Source organism: Papaver somniferum, chromosome 4 (genome assembly GCF_003573695.1).
Source record: "Papaver somniferum cultivar HN1 chromosome 4, ASM357369v1, whole genome shotgun sequence".
Classification (NCBI taxonomy): Eukaryota; Viridiplantae; Streptophyta; class Magnoliopsida; order Ranunculales; family Papaveraceae; genus Papaver; species Papaver somniferum.
The window spans coordinates 152,348,787-152,376,142 of NC_039361.1; the positions used below are offsets into that span (position 1 = coordinate 152,348,787).

Genomic DNA, 27,356 nt, shown 5'->3' on the forward strand with positions numbered 1-27,356 from the left:
CTGCAAACAAAGTCAAACTCAGAATCAAAATAAAATAAATAGGAGACAAAAAATGCAAGGAGAAATTCTAAGAGTTTTAGGAAAATAAATTTTTTCATATAAATAAACTTTTTATATAAGAAATTGACAAAAAATAAAATTTTTTTTATATAAATTTGGTGTAATTAAATTTATATAAAAAAATTTATTTCTACTAAATGCCCATTTAGTAGAAATTTTTAGTTACATAGTTTTAGTTGTTAATTTTTAATTTGGTGGAGAGTAATCTATAATAGAAACTCTATAAATTAATGTTGTTGGGACCATAAAAATTTATTAATTAAGCGAGATATTAGTTAACCGATGAATTGATAAAATATTAACTTATAGAGAAATTTATTATTAGAGAATTATTTTCTAAATTACTGTAGAATATTAAATTCTTCAAAGAACCCTTCCATCTCTCGCTTTGCTTCTTTGTAAACTTCAATCAACAAATAAAACAAGTTTGATCAAAAAGCTGGGTCAAATTAAATGAATGTCAAGATGTCCTGAATATCCGGAAGAAAATGAAGTTATGCAACTATTGACTGATGAAGATATAATTAAGAGTGTTACGGGAACCTATAAAAATGGGTAAGAAAGTGATGAAAGTTCTGCAATAGACCCCCCTTCATGAAACGAGATCGTTAAAACGGTAATCACATTAAATAATTTCTTCATAAATAATTTTTCAAAAAATCTTCATAAATCATTAATGTATTCAATATATATATATATATGATTATTAATTTATATTTCATACGGAGCCCACATAGATAATCAAAAATATATTATTTTATAATTTTAGCGAATTATTAATTTGGCACGTTGTCCCCCAACTTGAGACCGGCTAAAAATATTATTTAAGAGAGTTTATTAAATAATCGAGTATTAATTAATTAAGTTTCCATTGTATTAGAACTCTTATTAGGACGGATGCGGGGCGAACACCACCTCAGTTGATATTAACCAACGGTGTGAAAAATTACAACAGTCCCAGTGCGTAGCACGGGTTTCAAACTAGTAACACTAAAATACCAACCAACATTACTCTCCGAAAAAAAAATTATGTCGAGAATTAGTCCATAATTCCTCAAACGAACATATGATGTTCGTTCATTGATAGATTTAACTAAAGCCTCATTATCTGACTCAAATACTACCGAGGCTAATCCTTTGCTTGCAGCCTAGCACACCACATCATTCATTGCAAGGCATTTCAGTTGTTCCACTTCATGGTCCTCAATCAACCATCTATGAAACCATTTTCCTTTTGCTCTTTTGCAATCTCCTGCAAAATATCTCATAATTAGACCAATGCCATCTTTAAGAGTTTCCTCGACAAAAGAGGCATCTATGTTAATCTTGTAGCAATCTCTGGATGGGGGATTCCAAGATGGTATCTGCAAAACAGAGGGGCTAGAAGACACGTTATAATTATTAAGAGATAAACATTGACTACTCAGGTTGAGTATTCCTTCAATAGATAGATTCCTATTAAGCTTAATATTTTGAAAAACAAGGCTACATCTATCTTTCCATATAAACCAGATAATTATCATCAGATGATAAATCTTTTTCACAATGTCACCATTTTCACCTACCTTCTGCTGAGAAGCAGTATCGAACCAACTCAGAATCCAGTTCAATATATTATCATGTCTAGCCATAAAATTATGGATATTCACATTAATACCTATCCATAATGATTAAGCATATCGACATCCCATGAAGAGAGGATTAGAAGTTTCAAAGGGGGAATTACAAAATTCACAATGAAGATCAATTTCATTGTTATATCTAGAGATCCTACTTCTAGTGGGAACAATGTCTTTCAACCATTTCCAAACAAACAATGTAAACTTATGTGGGGGCTTAGTTCTCCACAAGACTTTCCAAACAGAGCTTGGAATTAGATGATTTCCAACAATTGCATTAGTTCTACTACTAAGGATGTTATAGGCACTCTTAACAGAGAAAACTCCTTTTTTTTATATGGAGTCCATATGAGTGTATCAAAACCCATCTGAGGGACATGCATATAAAGAATTTTAGAAGCAGTTTCAACAGGAAAAACATTAATGATCAATACCTCATTCCAAGTTTTTGTACCAGCTATAGAAAGATCAGAAACTACAATAAGAGAATGAGTGATAGCCAAAACTGCAAAAGGAATATGAGGGAAGTCCAGCCCAACAACCCAGTAATCTAACAAAATTTGGATCTTGGTGTCACATCTAACACGCCAAAAACTATTATTTTTGATAATATCTCTGCATTTATGTATACCCTTCTAGATCCAGGAACTTGTGTCACTAATATTATCTTGATTTAGGAAACTAACATCTCTGAAATATTTAGCCTCCATAATTTGAACCTACATCTTATCTCTTTCGGTACTGAGCTTCCAAGCCAACTTACAAATAAGAGCTTGGTTAAACAATTCTATATTTCTAAATCCGAGTCCGCCTAAACCCTTAGATTTTTACATATTAGACCAAGCAATACCTTATTATCCCTATGAGCCTACCATAAATTCCTCTGTAGTGAATCCAATTTCTTTATGAATTAGTGGAAGGGATTTTAAAACACCCTATTTGATAAGTTGGCAGAGAGTCAATGAAAGATTTAATGATAGTGGACCTACCAGCCTGGTTTAAAGAAACACTTACCCAATTTTTAAGTCTAACTTCAAAAGATTGGGCAATTGAATCAAAAGACTTCAGTTTAGAGCGAAAGAAAGTTACCATTTCTTTTTTCATTATTTTTCTTTGTAGCTAAAAGACAAAAACACAAAGAGAAATAAAGTTTTTTCTCCTGATTTTTCGTGTGAGCTTTTATTTTTAACTTCAATTTTTTTATTTCTTATTTATTTGTTTCTTAGTACTCTTTAGCTATGAGTAGCTAGATTTTTTCAAAATCCTGAATAATGAATCTTTGATTTTTTAAACCAAGTTTATTTCAAGTTTCATTTTATTGTTGATTTTCTTTATTATTTTTTATGTTTAAGAATATTGAGGGGTTATTTGAAGTGATCAATTAAATTAACCAATCAATATTTGTTATGATAATTTAGGGTGTGTGATACTAGTAATTGTTACATCAACTCTTTGCACAAATAGTAACTCGCAAGAGCTGACACAGGGATTCTGTTAAGCAATTGTGTATAAAGATAACACTAGTAAGCGGGTGGAGCATAAACATCTGATGCTAGAATCAACCTGATTCACACAGTGTAAAGTATTCAATTAATTTACACCCTGAGAGCTTATTCTTGATGGGTTAGTTGGATAAAAACTGGTAGTCGAGTGCTTTCGTATCTAGTGACAATAGGAATCCGGTGGATAACAGAGCTTATTGCTATTCTAGGGTTGGTAACAGTATAAGTTCAACAATAGATAAACTTGTATTTAATTAAGTTTCGGTTCAGTGACGAAGAAAGATTCCCTAGTCATCTTTCTTATCATTGTTTGCAACAAAGTCTTATTATTTTCTTTATTAATTATAGTTTAATTTAAAATCTAAAAAACCCCTTTCGATTACTATTTAACAACTAAAAACGCATTGCTCCTTGTAGGAACGATCTCCTTGGAATTATATTACCAGTTAATTGTGCGGAAAGAAGTTAATTAATTTATTGTGTAAACGACGCGCATCATTGACCATAGAAAATAGGTTCAAATTCATAAATAGTAACGACTCATTAAAATTGTCATGGTATAAATTAATCAACGACTCTAATTTGGAAGGTTATTTTGTGTCTACGCCACGACAATTCATGCCGATTTAGGGCTCGTACAATTTTCAGTTACAATCATTCTGAATTTTAGCGCGTTTGGATACATATTTGCTTATGGCTTTTGCTCTTCCAGAAGTAAAAGTCAAAATCATAAGTCAGAAGCGAAACAAAAACTAACTTTTCTGCTTCTAGTAGTCGTTCTGAAAAATTATTGCCAAACTAACTTCTGACTTTTCGACTTCCAGAAGTCGAAAAGTAGCTTCTGAGTGCTGGCGTGTTTTGATACAATTTTGCTTTTGACTTATGCTTCTCGAGAAGTACAAGTCAGAAGTCCAGATATTTTGCTTCACAAGAAGTCGACTTTTTTGCTTTTAGAAGTCGTTTTGAAATCCTACGCCCATACTGACTTCTTGCTTTTTGACTTCAAGAAGTCAAAAATTTACTTCTGGATGTGTATCCAAACGCGCTGAGAAGTTTTAACTTTTACACGATGACGATAAAAATAGGGTTTGGGTCAACTTCGGTCAAGAGGGTTTGGGCACAGGGGGAATGAGAAACCTAGAAAGACAAAAGCACCCTCTTTATGTGGACGAATAACACGATATACCACGGATTGTAAGGAAAGCAAATTTCAACTTCAATTTTCAAAAAAATATCTTTCAAAACAAACCCTAGACAGGACAGAGAAGAAGAGAAAAAGAAAATATATGAAGGAGTAGGACGAGATGAAGAATCAGACTATGATCAACTAAAGGAAACATCCAAAGCAGCACCCAGATTGAATAATTTAGATTCTGAATTCGGTTTATTAAAAACATCTAGATATATGTTAGATCTATGTCCTGACACTGGTGGTTGGATGCATCTTACTGTCTTAAAAATCCAACAAGGGGGTTTAGTTATTGGTGTTGGTCTTCAAATCAAAGAACTCTCTCTATGGAATGCTTGCAGTACTTTCCGATTTGAACAGTCAGTTAATAACTTATAAGAACTGCCTACTCCTTTGAATTGTCAACATCATACCTAAACATCCGCCTCCGCCTACTACACAGAGTTCGCTTAAGAAAACGACCATTTTTTTTTCATCACAAATCTGGATGAAAACTCTCCTCAATTTAAAGCGATTCTAAGAGTAGAACTATTTTAAAAACACTAAAAAAGTCCCTATGGACACAAATCGAAGATCTAAACGTGAACCATAAAGGATAAATTTAATGAGAGGAATGATTAACCAAGTCGTACGATGCAAAAAGGTTCAAGGTCCGAGAACATGAAGATTTTGATAAATTGTGATTGAAAATGAAACAAATGAAGAAGATCAAGTTCAAAAAACAAGTTTGATAAGACGTGCAAAAACATGACAAAAAATCAACCTTATAAGATTTCTCCTTTAAGAGACTATATATAAATCATATATTACTTTTACTTTTTGACACAACTTTTCTCATGGGTCATTCCAAACTAAGCTAAAGCTGATACTGAAGACAAGTTTTCTCATTTTTATTCTTTTGATTAAACTAGATAAGTGTTTTCATCGACCATCCAAAATTTGGTAAATTTATGCATCATAATCTTCTTTTTTTTAAAGATAATACATCGAAATTATTGTTCATCAATTTAATCACAATTAATATATTTAGTCATTTTGAATTAAATATGTTTCTTCTTGATATTACAGTATCATACTTCCATTCCGCTCTATAAGAACATGCGGTACCATTCGGGATATATACGGATTTTAAGTATGTTTAATTCAGTGATCCCTAAATCTGTAACGAGTGGTGGAAATTATTTCTAATATTTTGGAGTGAATGATCACAACTCCAGAAAAAGTGTGGTATAATATTAAATTTAGTAAAGAAGAAGTTTTTGTTTCATCGGTTAGTAAAGAAGAAGTTATAATGAATCAGAGAACAAGAAAACATAAAAATATGTGAAATAATGGGTTGTCCTTTCCAAAAATGCAATATGCATATCAGTTGGACCCCCACCGTTTATCAAAGAAAGCTGAAGATTCGATATATTTTAAGAAGCTTACAACAATATGTCAAAGTTAACATTTCACAAATTTTACATTTTGGGAATTTCTAATAACCAAGTGCACGTCCAATCTAAATTTGTTCCAATGAATCTGGACCATGAGTGAGGGGCAAAGCCCCGCCACAACAATCGGCAATTCCTACCAAACCCGATACATAGCCGATATGTAGCGCGGGTTACACTAGTTAGCTTTTAACCTACACATATACTCCTAGGAAAAAAAATAGAAAAAGATCAAAAATAAAACACAAAAACTAAGATTGAGTGCAGTATAGCTAAGGAAAACATAAAAACATCTAAACCTGTGTTAGATCTGTGTCCTGACACTGGTGGTTGGATGCGTCTTGCTGTTTTAAAAATCCAACAAGGGGGTTTAGTTGTTGGTGTTGGTCTTCATCCGATTAGACCTGTTCCAGACGCAATTTTTATTCAAGAAGATATCGCTACTCCTGAATGCAGAGATACTATACGAAAATATATGACTGAAAATGGTTTTACAGGTTTTGATCTTGTAATGCACGGTGGTGGATTATCTTCTGATACTCGTGCCACTCCTTGGGATCAGGCGTCTCAGCTTACTGAATCTATTAAACTCGCTACTGAATTCTTATCACCCAAAGGAGCTTTTGTCACTAAGGTATGATGAGTTTCTTGTTGTTTTTTTCCCCAAGAGTGAACAGGTTACAATTACAACATCTTGCAGTTTACAAGATTATGGATGTCATTAGGAAGATTATCATTAAATATTCCTGAAGTAGCAACATATTCACCGTATTATGCATGTGTTTCTTGTTGAATTGTGTATGTATGTGATGAGTATTGATTAATTTGTCTATATGTCCTGAATAATGATAGATATTTAATGGCGCACAAGATTACAATCCCATGCTTTACTGTCTTGAGCAGGTAAGGCTTGTCTTTCCTTTTCCTTAGTATTATACTTTTCCCCCTTTTTTCGTGATACAGATATCTAATTCCCCCGGGGTGTCTGCTTACAATTATTTGACAGAGTTGTCGTAAGGAAACCAACTTTCACATTTCCAGAAACCTACATCGTGGCTAAAAGTTATAAAGCCCCAGAAAAGATTAATCCCAGTATGCTCGTTGCTAGGAATTTGTTCAGTATTAAAGAAAATATTAATCCTGAGGTAGGACAATTATAAGAGTCTTGTTGTTCCAGTTCTATGCGTGTTCTTTTAATTGATGAAATTCAGGCTTCTATTTCTCTTAGTTATGTCTTTTTAGGTGAGGTATTCTTCTCGCAGAGCCAGCACAAGGTATGTACCATGATCCTGCTTCTTATGGGTTATTTGCATATACAGCCATGTAGAAAGCCTACTTCCATCAAGTGTTTCAATGAATTATATGAATAAACCATTTCTCATGGTCATCCACTATCATTCTCATTCCTGCAGCTTTTTGAATCTAGGGAAGTAGGAATTTGAAAGATAAAATCAACAACTAATAGATATCATAATTTAAGAGTAATGCATTGAAACCTCCTTGCGGTTGTACCTTATAACATTTTTGTTTAGCTAGTATCTATATATTTATGAGCTCAAACTTTTTTAATGAAATTTTTGTTCGTTTATACTACAGCTTCAAGAAAGAAGAGTCAATTCCGAAGAGAGTTGTTTTGGCTTCAGATTTTGTGTGGTCTGAGACTCCGCTTGAAGTTTTTGGAATAGCCGATTCCTTATCCTTCAACGACGATGCTTGTTTATCTTTAAGGGGCCATAATTTAACTACCAGAAGGGTAGTTATTATCTTTTATGTTAATTTTCCTAAAGAAATATGTATTTTTTTTCTTGCTTAAGTGGTGTTTTTGCTGCCGTTTCAACTCATTCTCTTTCCTTTGTCTTTTCAGGTCAAGATGATATGCAAGGATCTTCGGGTTATGGACAAGCAACATTTTAAGCATTTGATGAAGTATAATACTGAACTTTCTTTTGCCTCCAAATATAGATGTTAAGAAAAAGGGTGTTGTTGGCACTCTCGTGATTAGTTTTTCAACTTTATGTCCCAATTTAAGTTAGTGGTTTATTTCCATGTTTATAGGTGGAGGTTGCGTGTGAGAGAATCCATATCCCATGCTCAGAAGGCTACTCCTTAAGCTACTGATGAAATTAAGGGCAGTGATGATAATGAGATGCCCAACGAAATGGAGAAGCTGACATATATTCTTCTATAGAGTGCAAGAAGAAACATGCAAAGTAATATTTGTTGTGCTAAGACAAATCGGGGGAGATATATTTATATTGCATAAAGACCTTCGAAGGAAGAAATATTTGTTGCATAATAACCACTCAAGTCATTGTTGCTTATAACTCTTTTCTTTGAACAATTTCAATCATCTTATATATTGGGTTCTGTATAAAAGTAAACTAAGCCTATAAGGCAGTGACCTTTATAAGTAGTTTAATAATCGAAGTACTTAATTTATACTTGGCATTTTAATCCATTTAGTTGTCCAGTTTGGTAATTTACCTGGTGGTAATTGTTTGGAGTGTTTAAATTATACTATTTAGCATTTTAATCCCTCGCATACGTTTACTCCCTCTGGGATATGAAGTAGCAACCATGATATCATTACCCTCATCAGTTTGAAAGCATCAACTTTATCGTAACTCAAAACCTGACTGGATTCCCCGATCATAATCTGACTAATAGTAGTACTTGTCCCAAAGTTGTGATAACCATGAGTCTTCTGAAGCATCTAAGAACGCCTAGAGCAACCACAGTCGACGACCAAAACCAAAACCAAAAATCCACCGTCGACGACCAAAACCAAAAATTTGGTCCAGAAATCAACCACTATCGAACAAAGTAAAGATCAAAAACTAGACTAAAACAAAAAATCAAACCATATTTGGTCTTTAGTTTGGTTTTGGTCGAACGTGGTTTAAAACTACGCCAGCCGTAAGACACAAATATTACCTGCATTTATAGTGGGGCGGAGTTATAATCATCGTTTGGGAGTGAAGCACAAGTATAAGTTGCGCCATTTTGAAGCGTGATTTTAACCTAAGTTTGGTGGGACGATACTTTAATTTGCGTCTAGTTTCAGACGAACATTTAAAATTGCGCCTGGTCCGGGCGCAGTTTATATTCCCGTCTCACCAGACGTGATTTTAAAGATTGCCTAATTAAAGGGCGCAACTTCCGATTACGCTTGGTGTTGGTTTTTCAGATATAATGGAAGAAAAAATCAAGAAGATAATTCGGATAATCCAGAGAATGTCATTTTGTCGGTTTGAAAAAAAAAATCATCATCATCGTCATGATGCTGGACTGTACGTGTTTGGCAGCTACACAAGATGTGTGCATGTGGCGCCACCTGTATATAACGTCGTTTATTTCTTAATATGTTGTGTATTTTCACCTGAAATAAATAATGACTTAACGTTGTATGCTGAAGGATTAAGTAGTGCAAACCGATTAGGCTATTATCACAATAGACAAGTTTCATCCATCTTGGTGTGCATTAAACTAAACCGCAAACTGTGAAGTTTTCCTATGTGTGACTGACGCAAGAAGGCCGTTTTATAAATTACGTCCCATACGGCGTAGTTTATTATTATGGCCCGTCGGGCGTTGTTTTTAATTGTCTCTGATGGTCAGACGGTTGTATATATTCTGCTCCACAACAAACGCAATTTTAAAATGCGCCCTACATCAGGCGTTAGTTAAAGTTGTGTCCATCCTGAACGCATTTTATACCTACGTCCCGTATCAGACCAACTTTTATACATGTGCTCACCATATTTGCTCCTACACCATAACGTCACACCATGAACTAAACCCATTCTTTTAATTTTTTTTTTGGTTTTTACTCTTTGGTTATGCTCGTACCATTGCAGTTGCTCTTATCACATATAATCTGACTATTTCAAGAACTTAACATATTAATTGGGCCGAAGATCCCGAAGTGTGGGAGTCAATGATAAAAAGATCGATTATGACCACTATTTAGACCAACACAAATTTGCAATTGATAAGAAGATTGATTATGGTAGCAGTTTTTGAACCGAAAAACCGAAAATGCCTATCCCTTTTAGTGAGTTTTTTTTAGCGAAGTTTTTTTACATAATTTCTTATATATCCTATTTTTCCTTACTTGACGATAACTTTTTTTTAAGCCATAGGTCCGTCCTGTCCCCTGGCAGCGTAGCCACTGAGTCTACTCCCCCTAAGCAAGCCCGGCCCATTCCCCATAATAAAGTTAGTAGTAATTACACGAAATCTCCAATGTTTGAGCGGAGACTCGAATTGCCGACCTCCTATTTGAGACTCAGAGCCAACTAGGCTAACCCCAGATCGTATGTCAGGAAAAACGATATTTTCGCGTCGTGTCAGGAAAAATGATACTTTCGCTCCGTCTCAGAAATAATGATACTTTCATTTTTCTTTTCAATTTGGCATATTTTTATGCAAAAATGAAAGCGTGAAAATATTTCTTTTTTTGAAATGGAGGTAGTATGTGCCTGAAAATATCGTTCCGAAAAAAGAAAAAGGAGATGCATACTGAACTATAAAGCCACCACAAAGGATGCATAACATTTTATACAGTCGTATTTTAGTTCACGCATCCACTATACAATCAGTAAAACGATGTATATACCCCAAAAATAACATTCCAACAAAAAAAAGGATGTATAACGCGTTATGCAATCAGCGTTTTTTTTTTTCCCGGTCGGCCCTCTCCACCGTGGCAGCGGTGTTCTAGTAACATCTAAACAACTAGTAGGCACCACATGTTATATTTTCTTACCCGAAATCGCTTGTTGTTTGTCTACTTTTGAATCAATTAATTTTCTTTATAGATTTTTTACAATTTTTTTGAAGGTATAAATGAGTAAGTATTAAAGTATGTCTAACCTTTATAGAAAAGCATACAAAAATTTCGAAAAGCATAAAAATTTTAGTATTGTTATTTATGCTCGTATCTTAGATAATTCAAAGAGATTTCCAAATATACAAAGTTCATAAAATTCGACATACGTTTCGGAAGATGTGAAGTTTTTAAATATTTATCTTTATTTTATGATAATGATATTTTCGTAAATACAAATTTTTTAATCTATTTTACCTTTAAGTCTGAAAAAACGGGGGTCTAACAACACCACCCAATATTTCGTTTAGGCAATCTATATGGACAAACTCCAATATACTTTCAAGAGAATCAACTAGACAGTCAGACTCAATCTATAAAAAAGTATATCAAGGAGTTATATCTCTGTTTCACAATGTAATATTCAGAAAATCAAACATATAGAATCCGTGAGCCTGATTATTATGTGAAACAACTTGAACGGTACCAAAGACCAATGTTCAAGTGTCAATCAATTTATATCAACAACCAAATGTTGGATTATCTAATTGATTGAACTACGCACAACCTGTGATATTTCTATTATATAAACTAATATAATGCGGAATAGAAATAACACAAACACCAGAAATTTTGTTAACGAGCAAATGCAGAAAAACCCCGGCCTAGCCCAGCTTTGAACACCATATTGTATTAAGACGCTACAGAAACTATCCTACTACCAATGATCTTCGGACTGTAATGTAGTTGAGCCCTAACCAATCTCACACTGATCAAGGAACAATTGCGCTCCTTACGTCTCTGAACCCCAACAGGATTCTATGCACTTGATTCCCTTAGCTGATCTCACCGACAACTAAGAGTTGCTATGATCCAAAGTCGAAGGCTTGATAAACTAATTTGTCTCAGACAGAAAAGTCTATTGAAATAGATTAATCTGTCTCCCACATAAATACCTATGAGTTTTGTTTCGTCTTATGATAAATCAAGGTGCACATGAACTAATTGATAAACCAGACTTATATTCCAGAAGAACAGCAAAGTATTATCAATCACCTCACAATAACCTTAATCGTATGGAAGCGAAACAAGATATTGTGGAATCACAAACGATAAGACGAAGATGTTTGTGACTTCTTTTAATCTTACCTATCGGAGATAAATCTCAAGCAAATCTTAGAAAAGATAATAATCAATCACGATAAGAAGTAAGATCAGAACATACAACTACAGAGAAAATAGTTGGATCTGGCTTCACAATCCCAATGAAGTCTCTAAGTTGTTAACCTACAGGGTTTTGAAGAAAACCTAAGGTTAAAGGAGAATCGAATCTAGTCGTAACTAGTATCACACATGAGGTGTGGGGATTAGGTTTCCCAGTTGCTAGAGTTATCCCTTATATAGTCTTCAAATCAGGGTTTGATAGCTTTGAAACAAAGCAATCAATATTCACCGTTAGATGAAACCTGATCTAGAAATCAGCGAGTCCTAATCAAACACAAGGAATACTTGGACGGTACCAAAGACCAATGTCCAAGGATCAATCAATATCAATCAACAACCAAAGGTCGTATTTCCAATTGATGATCACAAACGCACAACCTGTATTATTTCAATTATATAACAAATATAATACGGAAAAGAAATAACACAAACATCAGAAATTTTGTTAACGAGGAAACTGCATTTTGTCCGTTATGGAGATGGTTCTTACAGTACTGGAAATCTTGCATTTGAAACTCTAACATTTGATTCAACAAGTGGTCGCTCAATTCAACTTCCGAATATTGCATTTGGTTGTGGTCATAACACTGCAACAGGACACTTTAACGAAAAAGGGTCTGGTTTAGTTGGTCTTGGTGGCGGTGAACTTTCTTTGATTTCGCAGTTGGGTTCAAAAATTGATTCAAAATTCTCTTACTGTTTAGTTCCTTCTCATGATGTCTCAAGTAAGTTCATTTTTGGCAGTAATGCTGAAATGACCGGAAAAGATGTTCTCTCCACTCCACTAATATCAGATCCGTTCCAAAAAACATTCTATTATCTAGCACTTGAAGCAATTAGTGTTAATGAAAACAAGGTTCCATTCATAAGTGATACATCCTCAACAAAGGACACTGAAGCCTTCCAAGAAGACAACTACATTATAATCGATTCTGGAACCACATTCACATTTCTTCCAGAAGAAATGTATTCAGACATTGAATCAGAAATTAAGAAAGCGATTCAAGTTGAACCCACTGTTGGTCCTAATGGGTTCAATTTATGTTACCCATTCGACGATTCTATGACATTTCCAGAGGTTACTGTTCATTTTACGGATGCGGATATCAAACTTGACGCGGGGAATTATTTTGTTCCTGTTGGCGGGGGTTTTATTTGTTTATCTTTCTTTCCTTCCAAGACACCACCTTACCTTTATGGAAACGTAGCTCAGATCAATTTCCTTGTTGAATATGCTCTGACGGAGAATAAGGTTTCTTTCAAGCCAACTGATTGCACCAAGCAGGGCTAATTAAATGTTTAGTTATAACTAAGCTACCTAGATATATATATCTCGTTATGTTGTTCCTGAAATAAAAATCTCCTTTAGGAGAAGATAATGCTCTCATCTTTGAGGTCAGAATTTGGAGCTTCTGTACTTCCAATAATTTCGCCTCTGCATGAGTGCTTTAAGTATATCTGTATGAGCTTCGTAGATTATCAATGTGTGAGTATTAATAATTGCTCTTTGTGTCTGATAATCATGTATACACGTCTTGGTGATTTATTCCGTGCCACATAATAGTAACAGATTACTATTTACGGATTCCTTTTTCTTGGTCATTATACAATTCTCCAAATTATGTTGTTTTCGTCTTTGCAACACAAAATTCTAATAATTTTGTCGGAAGTATCTCCTTTTTTATTGTTGTACTCGGATGGCTTCATCACCTCCATAATCATTATGCTTCAAAAAAAAATAAAAAATTCCATAATCAATGTATATACTAGTAAGTGTTAGATCTTCTTCCAAATAGTAACTGGGAGATCTTTTTTCTCCGAAACTCATTTGATACAACTTCGAAGGAGAATAAACAGAACATTGGAAGATTTGGACTCAAATGATATGGGAGAGAGACATCCTTACCTGTAAATATGTCCCTCTGGATTTGCTTAGAGTTGTGGAAGTCTAATTTATCCTTTACAACAAATTTTTCAACGTACAAAATTTGCAGCATGGCAGCATGGGGGAGGGCCTCGACTAAGTTGAACAAGGTGAGGCTACAACCTGTTTTTTTTCACTAACTCGGAATCTGAATCTGATTCAGTACCTGACTCGATCAATAATCATTCTTCTGAGTGTCCCGATGGTTGTCGACTGTCCAACATCAGTTATCACATAACCCGTGTGTTCCACTCCATGTTCTCCTTCATTAAATGGTGCCCACCCATTTTTAGCTAGAGTCAGTATTTGATGTGGAACTTGAAGGGTTTGCAAGAACTGATGAAAGTCATGAAATGATTGTCCAGTACTAGAATTGGTACAACAGATAACCCAATTATATGAGACTTAACTACCATCTTACCAATACCATGAACAGACATGTAGTTAGACATTTTATCTGATCAAACACCCAGTGAGAATATGTGTTGAAAATCTGTATTGGCGCACCATCCGTAGGAGGATTTCAATTGTCAAACCTTCTGGCTAAGTACGTACTCTAAACTTTGAAGCTCTAAAAAGCATACATTATTGGCATGTCTTACCGTTAGACACCTGACCTAATGTGTCAAGGCTTTCGTACCAGTTAAAATGTATCATGGGCTCATGGGATCCATGTCCAACACAGCACATGGCACACTTGAACTGGTACAAAATCCATGTCATCTAGTGAAAAACATCAGGTGTCAAACAGCATACATTAAATCACAACAAAGGACAATTATAACAAGTTCCATTGAAAACAAAAAGAAGAAAAAAAGACATATTGCAACGCGTAACAATCAGCCACATAATGCAATTAATAACACCCACACAATGACAACTTACAAATCTCACACAGGAAAACTCTAAAACACTCACACCAAGCTTATAGTTTATCGCGGAATCACAGAAATTCTAACATCTTACCTCGAGTATGAGAGCCTGCTCCATAAACAGCTGAACTAGCCTTGTTGGTAGTCAAAGAGCAATATTTTATGGTCTTTTCTTTTGGTTGGTCACTTTTCTGCAGACTCTACGGAAGAAAACACTGAAATTTGCACCATATGTTGGTCACTTTCACTTTCCATATTTTGGTTGGGAGTTTTTCTTTCCATACTTAGATAAGTTAAATTCCAAGTCGGTTTCCTATTCCCCTCGAGACTCTCCCATATGTTGATGCCTATAAAAAGCCGCAGCGTTATAGGTTTTGTTAATTTTTATTCGATAGATGGCAGAACCTTCTGTCTCAGAAGAATCTGAAAGTATTTCTGTAATGGTTGTATCCGAAAATACAGAATCCGCATTAGGTACCACCAATTCAGGTAAAGAATGTGCATATCCGAAGAAAAAAACTACTTGGTGCTCACCAAAAGTGTTGCTTTTGATTTTTTGTTTGATGAATTTGTTGAATTATGTTGATCGGGGAGTTATTGCAAGTACTGGTGTTAACGGAACGCCTAAGGTATGCAACGCAAGTGGTGAGTGTATTGCTGGTAAGGGAATTCAAGGAGCTTTCAACCTGACAAATTTCCAGGATGGTGCATTGTCTACTGCGTTCATGGTTGGACTTCTCGTAGCCTCACCAATATTTGCATCCTTAGCAAAGAATTACAACAAACCCTTTAGGTTAATTGGAGTTGGATTATTGATTTGGACCATTGCTACAGCTTGCTGTGGCGTTACATCTAATTTTTGGAATATTATTGTTTGTCGGATGTTAGTTGGTGTTGGCGAGGCTTCGTTCATGAGTCTGGCGGCTCCTTTTATCGATGACAATGCTCCTGTCGCAAGGAAAACGTTCTGTCTTGGGCTCTTTTACATGTGTATACCAGTTGGAATTGCATTCGGGTATGTTTATGGTGGATTTGTCGCTAGTCATCTTAACTGGCGTTGTGCTTTCTTTGGAGAAGCAATTCTAATGCTCCCGTTCATCTTTTTATGCTTTTTCATGGAGCCTTTGCAGTTAAAAGGTTTCGAATCTGGCGAAGCAACGTTAACAACATCTGTGCAAATTGAACTGCACGAGGTTAAAATTACAGAAGTTTCCGAGCAGGGGAAAGATGTTGTCTACGTCTCATCTGGAGGAGGGTTGTCCAATAACAAGATCTCAAGGAAAACATATCTGTCAAAGCACACAATCAAACGGATTTCAAGATTTTGCAAGGACATGATTTGGAAAGACATAAAAGTCCTATTGTTTGAAAAGGTGTATGTCGTTAGCGTTCTGGGCTACGTAGCATATACCTTCGTAATAGGGGCTTATTCGTATTGGGGGCCGAAGGCTGGTGCCGATATTTATCATATGACTAATCCTGATATGTTTTTTGGGGTGATTACGGTTTTCTGTGGAACATGTGGAACGCTGGCTGGCGCTTATCTCTTTGATCGCATAAATTGCTCAATCAAGAACGGGTTTAAGCTTCTTACTGCAACAACAGCTCTTGGAGGCGCATGCTGTTTTGGTGCCTTTTGTTTCAAAAGCATGTATGGTTTCTTAGCATTTTTCGTATTGGGCCAGTTGTTTCTCTTTGCTGCACAAGCACCAGTGACCTTTATTTGTCTTCATAGCGTCAAGCCTAGTTTAAGACCAATCTCTCTGGCGATCTCTACAGTAGCTATCCATATCTTTGGTGACGTTCCTTCTTCACCACTTGTTGGACGTATCCAAGATCAAATCCACAATTGGAGGACGACTGCTCTTATTCTCACGTCTATCTTTGGTGTAGCAGCAGCTATATGGTTGATTGGAATCTTTCTAGACAGTGTTGACAGATATAATGAGGAAGACAATGCTAGTACAAACACGGAGCCAGTGGCTGCCGAAAACACAGTTGAAAAATTTGACGAGCATTCTGAGATCTGATCTTTCAAGAAAGACAGTCGCCAGAGAACCATTTCCAGCTAAATGTGCACCATCAATGTTCGGAAGAAGCCTTTCAGTTAATGAAAATGAATTACAGGGACATGCTGTTCAAGATTGACGTGAAATTGTAACTCACTTTTACGTACTCAATTAGGAACAGGGACTACTCGAGATGACCCGACAAGCCAGAGGGGTGGAAAGAAGTGACAGAAACATATTTGGCTTGCAAATTACTGGAAGTATTATCTGAGGCGATCGATCTTGATGAAGAAGCTCTTACTGAAGCTTGTGTTGATATGTACCAGAAAGTGGTGGTTAATTTTTATCTAAAAAGTTACCCGTTCGACGATTCTATGACATTTCCGGAGGTTACTGTTCATTTTACGGATGCGGATATCAAACTTAACTTGGGGAATTATTTTGTTTCTGTTGGCCGGAGTGTTATTTGTTTATGTTTCTTTACCTCCGAGAGACCTTACAACCTTTATGGAAACGTAGCTCCGATCAATTTCCTTGTTGAATATGCTCTGAAGGAGAAGAAGGTTTCTTTCAAGCCAACTGATTGCACCAAGCAACGCTAAATAAATATTTCATTATAACTAAGCTACCTAGATATATATCTCGTTATGTTGTTCCTGAAATAATAATCTCTTTCATCTTTGAGGTCAGGATTTAGAGCTTTGTGATTTAATCATGCCACATATAATAGTAACATATTATTATTTACGGATTATTTTTTCTTGGTCATTATACAATTTTCCGAATTATTCTAATAATTTTGTCGGAAGTATCCCCTTTTTCGTTGTTGTACTCGGATGGCACCATCACCTCCATAATCAATGTATACGCTGATAAGACTAAGTGTTAGATCTTCTCCCAAATACTACTATGAAGAACTGGTTATCTTGTCGGAGTAGTAACTGGGAGATCTTTTATCTCCGAAACTCATTTGATACAACTTCGAAGGAGAATACTAGAACATAGGAAAAAAGATTTGGACTCAAATGATATGGTAGAGAGACATCCTTACCTGTAAATATGTCCCTCTGGATTTGCTTAGAGTTGTGGAAGTCTAATTTATCCTTTACAACAAATTTTTCTACATACAAAATTTGCAGCATGGCCGCATGGGGGAGGGCCTCGACTAAGTTGAACAAGGTGAGGCGACAACCTATTTTTTCGCTAACTCGGAATCTGAATCTGATTCAGTATTGCTTGAAACCAAAGCAACATCTCTACACCGTTAGATGGTCTTACCTTGTTAAACACAAATGAAATGTACCTTCATTTAGGTTTGAGTAACCGTACCTAAACGTGTACACTAGGTTGGCTCAACAATAGTTAACCGAAGTTAGCCACATGAACACTTTCATATCAACCTTATTCATCTTAACCACAACTAGTTCAGATGACTCAAATGAAACTATTTATAGAGTTTGTTCAATTGTTATATTATCATATATTTATACAAGAACACAATTGAAGAAAAACCGGTTGAACTCGAATCAATTCATGAATATTATAGCCACGATTTGTAAGTGATTGCATTCCTTATTATGTAAATTTATTCGTTCATGTCACAACCGATTCTAGAACTTTAACCTACTAAAGTATGCAAATGGGTACGCTTATTTAAGTAGCCGGACTTGGACTGTGTCTCACAGTACACATACGAGTACGCATACTACCACACATCCAAAACAAAAATTGAGATCCTCACGCGTATGGGTACGTACATTATAGTTCCAGGACTTCAACTGAGTTCACCAGTACGCATACGCTTACTCATACCAAGGCTCCCGTACTTTACCTGAAATAATCATTACGAAACATTCCAAGCCTACATCAAATTATCGTATCACACAAATCATATAAGATGTTACTCGGAGTTTTTCACATGATCATGTTTTGACTTTCGTCAAGAATATAACATAAACTTGGATGAAGCAAAAGCTTACCAACACATATTCTGAGAAATATGTAAGCGAGTTAAGCTCAACTCGAAATATCAAATGTGTACAATCGAATACTATATAGTTATACGATTTTTGACTCAATATAGAAGATAAAGTAGAAATAGATTTTCCAAGTGATAGATGAGTTTTAATCTCCGCATAACTTTTGTTGATGAAGTTATACAAGCTCTCCTTAATAGTTCGCCGTCTTCAATTGATGAACACCGTGAAGTTGAATGCTCAACTACATAATTTATCCCAGTCCGAGACATATAAGTAGACTAGAAATCAAGACTTATAATTTTGATCACTAACATTGACAAACAAGCTTGAGATAGCAACGCTTGCGAGTTTGACCGAGCAATGCTCTAACAATCCCCCCCTTTATCAATTTTAATGACAAAACTATCAATACATATGGATTACAAAATAAAAAACCTTGTAGCTTCTCATCCAAATGCTTGATCTCCTTGGTTCTTCAACATTACTCGAAATCTTCGTCACTTCCAAGTACTCCAGTGATTCTGAACGTGTTCAACTCAGGTTGAGTATTCCTTCAATAGATAGATTCCTATTAAGCTTAATATTTTGAAAAACAAGGCTACATCTATCTTTCCATATAAACCAGATAATTATCATCAGATGATAAATCTTTTTCACAATGTCACCATTTTCACCTACCTGCTGCTGAGAAGCAGTATCGAACCAACTTAGAATCCAGTTCAATATATTATCATGTCTAGCCATAAAATTATGGATATTCACATTAATACCTATCCATAATGATTAAGCATATCGACATCCCATGAAGAGAGGATTAGAAGTTTCAAAGGGGGAATTACAAAATTCACAATGAAGATCAATTTCATTGTTATATCTAGAGATCCTACTTCTAGTGGGAACAATGTCTTTCAAACATTTCCAAACAAACAGTTTAACCTTATGTGGGGGCTTAGTTCTCCACAAGACTTTCCAAACAGAGCTTGGAATTAGATGATTTCCAACAATTGCATTAGTTCTACTACTAAGGATGTTATTAGGCACTCTTAACAGAGAAAACTCCTTTTTTTTATATGGAGTCCATATGAGTGTATCAAAACCCATCTGAGGGACATGCATATAAAGAATTTTAGAAGCAGTTTCAACAGGAAAAACATTAATGATCAATACCTCATTCCAAGTTTTTGTACCAGCTATAGAAAGATCAGAAACTACAATAAGAGAATGAGTGATAGCCAAAACTGCAAAAGGAATATGAGGGAAGTCCAGCCCAACAACCCAGTAATCTAACAAAATTTGGATCTTGGTGTCACATCTAACACGCCAAAAACTATTATTTTTGATAATATCTCTGCATTTATGTATACCCTTCCAGATCCAGGAACTTGTGTCACTAATATTATCTTGATTTAGGAAACTAACATCTCTGAAATATTTAGCCTCCATAATTTGAACCTACATCTTATCTCTTTCGGTACTGAGCTTCCAAGCCAACTTACAAATAAGAGCTTGGTTAAACAATTCTATATTTCTAAATCCGAGTCCGCCTAAACCCTTAGATTTTTACATATTAGACCAAGCAATACCCTTATTATCCCTATGAGCCTACCATAAATTCCTCTGTAGTGAATCCAATTTCTTTATGAATTAGTGGAAGAGATTTTAAAACACCCTATTTGATAAGTTGGCAGAGAGTCAATGAAATATTTAATGATAGTGGACCTACCAGCCTGGTTTAAAGAAACACTTACCCAATTTTTAAGTCTAACTTCAAAAGATTGGGCAATTGAATCAAAAGACTTCAGTTTAGAGCGAAAGAAAGTTACCATTTCTTTTTTCATTATTTTTCTTTGTAGCTAAAAGACAAAAACACAAAGAGAAATAAAGTTTATTCTCCTGATTTTTCATGTGAGCTTTTATTTTTAGCTTCAATTGTTTTATTTCTTATTTATTTGTTTCTTAGTACTCTTTAGCTATGAGTAGCTAGATTTTTTCAAAATCCTGAATAATGAATCTTTGATTTTTTAAACCAAGTTTATTTCAAGTTTCATTTTATTGTTGATTTTCTTTATTATTTTTTTTGTTTAAGAATATTGAGGGGTTATCTAAAGTGATCAATTAAATTAACCAATCAATATTTGTTATGATAATTTAGGGTGTGTGATACTAGTAATTGTTACATCAACTCTTTGCACAAATAGTAACTCGCAAGAGCTGACACAGGGATTCTGTTAAGCAATTGTGTATAAAGATAACACTAGTAAGCGGGTGGAGCATATACATCTGATACTAGAATCAACCTGATTCACACAGTGTAAAGTATTCAATTAATTTACACCCTGAGAGCTTATTCTTGGTGGGTTAGTTGGATAAAAACTGGTAGTCGAGTGCTTTCGTATCTAGTGACAATAGGAATCCGTTGGATAACAGAGCTTATTGCTATTCTACGGTTGGTAACAGTATAAGTTCAACAATAGATAAACTTGTATTTAATTAAGTTTCGGTTCAGTGACGAAGAAATATTCCCTAGTCATCTTTCTTCTCATTGTTTGCAACAAAGTCTTATTATTTTCTTTATTAATTATAGTTTAATTTAAAATCTAAAAAACCCCTTTCGATTACTATTTAACAACTAAAAACGCATTGCTCCTTGTAGGAACGATCTCCTTGGAATTATATTACCAGTTAATTGTGCGGAAATAAGTTAATTAATTTATTGTGTAAACGACGCGCATCATTGACCATAGAAAATACGGTTCAAATTCATAAATAGTAACGACTCATTAAAATTTTCATGGTATAAATTAATCGACGACTCTAATTTGAAAGGTTATTTTGTGTCTACGCCACGACAATTCATGCCGATTTAGGGCTCGTACAATTTTCAGTTACAATCATTCTGAATTTTAGCGCGTTTGGATACATATTTGCTTATGGATTCTGCTCTTCAAGAAGTAGAAGTCAAAATCATAAGTCAGAAGCGAAACAAAAACTAACTTTTCTGCTTCTAGTGGTCGTTCTGAAAAATTATTGCCAAACTAACTTCTGACTTTTCGACTTCCAGAAGTCGAAAAGTAGCTTCTGAGTGCTGGCGTGTTTTGATACAATTTTGCTTTTGACTTCTGCTTCTCGAGAAGTACAAGTCAGAAGTCCAGATATTTTGCTTCACAAGAAGTCGACTTTTTTGCTTTTAGAAGTTGTTTTGAAATCCTACGCCCATACTGACTTCTTGCTTTTTGACTTCAAGAAGTCAAAAATTTACTTCTGGATGTGTATCCAAACGCGCTGAGAAGTTTTAACTTTTACACGATGACGATAAAAATAGGGTTTGGGTCAACTTCGGTCAAGAGGGTTTGGGCACAGGGGGAATGAGAAACCTAGAAAGACAAAAGCACCCTCTTTATGTGGACGAATAACACAATATACCACGGATTGTAAGGAAAGCCCCGCCACAACAATCGGCAATTCCTACCAAACCCGATACATAGCCGATATGTAGCGCGGGTTACACTAGTTAGCTTTTAACCTACACATATACTCCTAGGAAAAAAAATAGAAAAAGATCAAAAATAAAACACAAAAACTAAGATTGAGTGCAGTATAGCTAAGGAAAACATAAAAACATCTAAACCTGTGTTAGATCTATGTCCTGACACTGGTGGTTGGATGCGTCTTGCTGTTTTAAAAATCCAACAAGGGGGTTTAGTTGTTGGTGTTGGTCTTCATCCGATTAGACCTGTTCCAGACGCAATTTTTATTCAAGAAGATATCGCTACTTCTGAATGCAGAGATACTATACGAAAATATATGACTGAAAATGGTTTTACAGGTTTTGATCTTGTAATGCACGGTGGTGGATTATCTTCTGATACTCGTGCCACTCCTTGGGATCAGGCGTCTCAGCTTACTGAATCTATTAAACTCGCTACTGAATTCTTATCACCCAAAGGAGCTTTTGTCACTAAGGTATGATGAGTTTCTTGTTGTTTTTTTCCCCAAGAGTGAACAGGTTACAATTACAACATCTTGCAGTTTACAAGATTATGGATGTCATTAGGAAGATTATCATTAAATATTCCTGAAGTAGCAACATATTCACCGTATTATGCATGTGTTTCTTGTTGAATTGTGTATGTATGTGATGAGTATTGATTAATTTGTCTATATGTCCTGAATAATGATAGATGTTCAATGGCGCACAAGATTACAATCCCATGCTTTACTGTCTTGAGCAGGTAAGGCTTGTCTTTCCTTCTCCTTAGTATTATACTTTTTCCCCTTTTTTCGTGATACAGATATCTGATTCCCCCGGGGTGTATGCTTACAGTTATTTGACAGAGTTGTCGTAAGGAAACCAACTTTCACATTTCCAGAAACCTACATCGTGTCTAAAAGTTATAAAGCCCCAGAAAAGATTAATCCCAGTCTGCTCGTTGCTAGGAATTTGTTCAGTATTAAAGAAAATATTAATCCTGAGGTAGGACAATTATAAGAGTCTTGTTGTTCCAGTTCTATGCGTGTTCTTTTAATTGATGAAATTCAGGCTTCTATTTCTCTTAGTTATGTCTTTTTAGGTGAGGTATTCTTCTCGCAGAGCCAGCACAAGTTATGTACCATGATCCTGTTTCTTATGGGTTATTTGCATATACAGCCATGTAGAAAGCCTACTTCCATCAAGTGTTTCAATTAATTATATGAATAAACCACTTCTCATGGTCATCCACTATCATTCTTCATTCCTGCAGCTTTTTGAATCTACGGAAGTAGGAATTTGAAAGATAAAATCAACAACTAATAGATATCATAATTTAAGAGTAATGCATTGAAACCTCCTTGCGGTTGTACCTTATAGCATTTTTGTTTAGATAGTATCTATATATTTATGAGCTCAAACTTTTTTAATGAAATTTTTGTTCGTTTATACTACAGCTTCAAGAAAGAAGAGTCAATTCCGAAGAGAGTTGTTTTGGCTTCAGATTTTGTGTGGTATGAGACTCCACTTGAAGTTTTTGGAATAGCCGATTCCTTATCCTTCAACGACGATGCTTGTTTATCTTTAAGGGGCCATAATTTAACTACCAGAAGGGTAGTTATTATCTTTTATGTTAATTTTCCTAAAGAAATATGTATTTTTTTCTTGCTTAAGTGGTGTTTTTGCTGCCGTTTCAACTCATTCTATTTCCTTTGTCTTTTCAGGTCAAGATGATATGCAAGGATCTTCGGGTTATGGACAAGCAACATTTTAAGCATTTGATGAAGCATAATACTGAACTTTATTTTGCCTCCAAATATAGATGTTAAGAAAAAGGGTGTGGTTGGCACTCTCGTGATTAGTTTTTCAACTTTATGTCCCAATTTAAGTTAGTGGTTTATTTCCATGTTTATAGGTGGAGGTTGCGTGTGAGAGAATCCATATCCCATGCTCAGAAGGCTACTCCTTAAGCTACTGATGAAATAAGGGCAGTGATGATAATGAGATTCCCAACGAAATGGAGAAGCTGACATATATTCTTCTATAGAGTGCAAGAAGAAACATGCAAAGTAATATTTGTTGTGCTAAGACAAATCGGGGGAGATATATTTATATTGCATAAAGACCTTCGAAGGAAGAAATATTTGTTGCATAATGACCACTCAAGTCATTGTTGCTTATAACTCTTTTCTTTGAAAAATTTCAATCATCTTATATATTGGGTTCTGTATAAAAGTAAACTAAGCCTATAAGACAGTGACCTTTATCAGTAGTTTAATAATCGAAGTACTTAATTTATACTTGGCATTTTAATCCATTTAGTTGTCCAGTTTGGTAATTGACCTGGTGGTAATTGTTTGGAGTGTTTAAATTATACTATTTAGCATTTTAATCCCTCGCATACGTTTACTCCCTCTGGGATATGAAGTAGCAACCATGATATCATTACCCTCATCAGTTTGAAAGCATCAACTTTATCATAACTCAAAACCTGACTGGATTCCCCGATCATAATCTGACTAATAGTAGTACTTGTCCCAAAGTTGTGATAACCATGAGTCTTCTGAAGCAGCTAAGAACGCTTAGAGCAACCACAGTCGACGACCAAAACCAAAACCAAAAATCCACCGTCGACGACCAAAACCAAAAATTTGGTCCAGAAATCAACCACTATCGAACAAAGTCAAGATCAAAAACTAGACTAAAACCAAAAATCAAACCATATTTGGTCTTTAGTTTGGTTTTGGTCGAACGTGGTTTAAAACTACGACCGCCGTAAGACACAAATATTACCTGCATTTGTAGTGGGGCGGAGTTATAATCATCGTTTGGGAGTGAAGCACAAGTATAAGTTGCGCCATTTTGAAGCGTGATTTTAACCTAAGTTTGGTGGGACGATACTTTATTTTGCGTCTAGTTTCAGACGAACATTTAAAATTGTGCCTGGTCCGGGCGCAGTTTATATTCCCGTCTCACCAGACGTGATTTTAAAGATTGCCTAATTAAAGGGCGCAACTTCCGATTACGCCTGGTGTTGGTTTTTCAGATATAATGGAAGAAAAAATCAAGAAGATAATTCGGATAATCCAGAGAATGTCATATTGCCGGTTTGAAAACAAAAATCATCATCATCGTCATGATGCTGGACTGTACGTGTTTGGCAGCTACACAATATGTGTGCATGTGGCGCCACCTGTATATAACGTCGTTTATTTCTTAATATGTTCTGTATTTTCACCTGAAATAAATAATGACTTAACGTTGTATGCTGAAGGATTAAGTTGTGCAAACCGATTAGGCTATTATCACAATAGACAAGTTTCATCCATCTTGGTGTGCATTAAACTAAACCGCAAACTTTGAAGTTTTTCTATGTGTGACTGACGCAAGAAGGCCGTTTTATAAATTACGTCCCATACGGCGTAGTTTCTTCTTATGGCCCGTCGGGCGTTGTTTTTAATTGTCTCTGATGGTCAGACGGTTGTATATATTCCGCTCCACAACAAACGCAATTTTAAAATGCGCCCTACATCAGGCGTTAGTTAAAGTTGTGTCCATCCTGAACGCATTTTATACCTACGTCCAGTATCAGACCAACTTTTATACATGTGCTCACCATATTTTCTCCTACACCATAACGTCGCACCATGAACTAAACCCATTCTTTTATTTATTTTTTTGGTTTTTACTCTTTGGTTATGCTCGTACCATTGCAGTTGCTCTTATCACATATAATCTGACTATTTCAAGAACTTAACATATTAATTGGGTCGAAGATCCCGAAGTGTGGGAGTCAATTTGATAAAAAGATCGATTATGACCACTATTTAGACCAACACAAATTTGCAATTGATAAGAAGATTGATTATGGTAGCAGTTTTTGAACCGAAAAACCGAAAATGCCTATCCCTTTTAGTGAGTTTTTTTTAGCGAAGTTTTTTACATAATTTCTTATATATCCTATTTTTCCTTACTTGACGATAACTTTTTTTTAAGCCATAGGTCCGTCCTGTCCCCTGACAGCGTAGCCACCGAGTCTACTCCCCCTAAGCAAGCCCGGCCCATTCCCCATAATAAAGTTAGTAGTAATTACACGAAATCTCCAATGTTTGAGTGGAGACTCGAATTGCCGACCTCCTATTTGAGACTCAAAGCCAACTAGGCTAACCCCAGATCGTATGTCAGGAAAAACGATATTTTCGCGTCGTGTCAGGAAAAATGATACTTTCGCTCCGTCTCAGGAATAATTATACTTTCATTTTTTTTTCAATTTGGCATATTTTTATGCAAAAATGAAAGCGTGAAAATATTTCTTTTTTTGAAATGGAGGTAGTATGTGCCTAAAAATATCGTTCCGACAAAAGAAAAAGGAGATGCATACTGAACTATAAAGCCACCACAAAGGATGCATAACGTTTTATACAGTCGTATTTTAGTTCACGCATCCACTATACAATCACTAAAACGATGTATATACCCCAAAAATAACATTCCAACAAAAAAAAGGATGTATAACGCGTTATGCAATCAGCGTTTTTTTTTCCCGGTCGGCCCTCTCCACCGTGGCAGCGGTGTTCTAGTAACATCTAAACAACTAGTAGGCACCACATGTTATATTTTCTTACCCGAAATCGCTTGTTGTTTGTCTACTTTTGAATCAATTAATTTTCTTTATAGATTTTTTACAATTTTTTTGAAGGTATAAATGAGTAAGTATTAAACTATGTCTAACCTTTATAGAAAAACATACAAAAATTTCGAAAAGCATAAAAATTTTAGTATTGTTATTTATGCTCGTATCTTAGATAATTCAAAGAGATTTCCAAATATATAAAGTTCATAAAATTCGACATACGTTTCGGAAGATGTGAAGTTTTTAAATATTTATCTTTATTTTATGATAATGATATTTTCGTAAATACAAAATTTTTAATCTATTTTACCTTTAAGTCTGCAAAAACGGGGGTCTAACAACACCACCCAATATTTCGTTTAGGCAATCTATATGGACAAACTCCAATATACTTTCAAGAGAATCAACTAGACAGTCAGACTCAATCTATAAAAAAGTATATCAAGGAGTTATATCTCTGTTTCACAATGTAATATTCAGCAAATCAAACATATAGAATCCGTGAGCCTGATTATTATGTGAAACAACTTGAACGGTACCAAAGACCAATGTTCAAGTGTCAATCAATTTATATCAACAACCAAATGTTAGATTATCTAATTGATTGAACTACAC

At 35.1% G+C, this 27,356-nt stretch overlaps 3 protein-coding genes across 3 annotated transcripts; all 3 read left to right on the plus strand.

Annotated features, from left to right (window-relative positions):
• Positions 1–6,137: 6,137 nt before the first annotated feature.
• LOC113273303 (aspartic proteinase CDR1-like) lies at positions 6,138–13,426 on the plus strand. The gene is made up of 6 exons (XM_026523046.1): positions 6,138–6,437; positions 6,656–6,706; positions 7,046–7,077; positions 7,400–7,556; positions 7,668–7,729; positions 12,309–13,426. Exons 1-6 carry the CDS (start codon positions 6,138–6,140, stop codon positions 13,144–13,146), a joined length of 1,440 nt encoding a protein of 479 aa, XP_026378831.1. The 3' UTR covers positions 13,147–13,426.
• A 136-nt stretch (positions 13,427–13,562) lies between these two features.
• Positions 13,563–17,043, plus strand: LOC113271602 (probable sphingolipid transporter spinster homolog 2). The gene has a single exon (XM_026521497.1). It carries the CDS (start codon positions 15,047–15,049, stop codon positions 16,679–16,681), a length of 1,635 nt encoding a protein of 544 aa, XP_026377282.1. The 5' UTR covers positions 13,563–15,046; the 3' UTR covers positions 16,682–17,043.
• Positions 17,044–22,302: 5,259 nt separating this feature from the next.
• LOC113273304 (adoMet-dependent rRNA methyltransferase spb1-like) lies at positions 22,303–23,937 on the plus strand. Its single transcript, XM_026523047.1, has 6 exons — positions 22,303–22,602; positions 22,821–22,871; positions 22,964–23,113; positions 23,211–23,215; positions 23,566–23,722; positions 23,833–23,937. Exons 1-6 carry the CDS (start codon positions 22,303–22,305, stop codon positions 23,935–23,937), a joined length of 768 nt encoding a protein of 255 aa, XP_026378832.1.
• The last annotated feature ends 3,419 nt before the right edge of the window (positions 23,938–27,356 follow it).

Coding starts and splice junctions, on each gene's coding strand:
- LOC113273304 (XM_026523047.1), top strand. CDS start 22,303: ATGCGTCTTGCTGTTTTAAAAATCCAACAAGGGGGTTTAGTTGTTGGT. Junction 22,872..22,963: donor TGCTTTACTGTCTTGAGCAG/GTAAGGCTTGTC, acceptor GTATGCTTACAG/TTATTTGACAGAGTTGTCGT. Junction 23,723..23,832: donor ATAATTTAACTACCAGAAGG/GTAGTTATTATC, acceptor TTGTCTTTTCAG/GTCAAGATGATATGCAAGGA.
- LOC113273303 (XM_026523046.1), top strand. CDS start 6,138: ATGCGTCTTGCTGTTTTAAAAATCCAACAAGGGGGTTTAGTTGTTGGT. Junction 6,438..6,655: donor AAGGAGCTTTTGTCACTAAG/GTATGATGAGTT, acceptor GAATAATGATAG/ATATTTAATGGCGCACAAGA. Junction 7,730..12,308: donor CATTTTAAGCATTTGATGAA/GTATAATACTGA, acceptor TTTGTTAACGAG/GAAACTGCATTTTGTCCGTT.
- LOC113271602 (XM_026521497.1), top strand. CDS start 15,047: ATGGCAGAACCTTCTGTCTCAGAAGAATCTGAAAGTATTTCTGTAATG.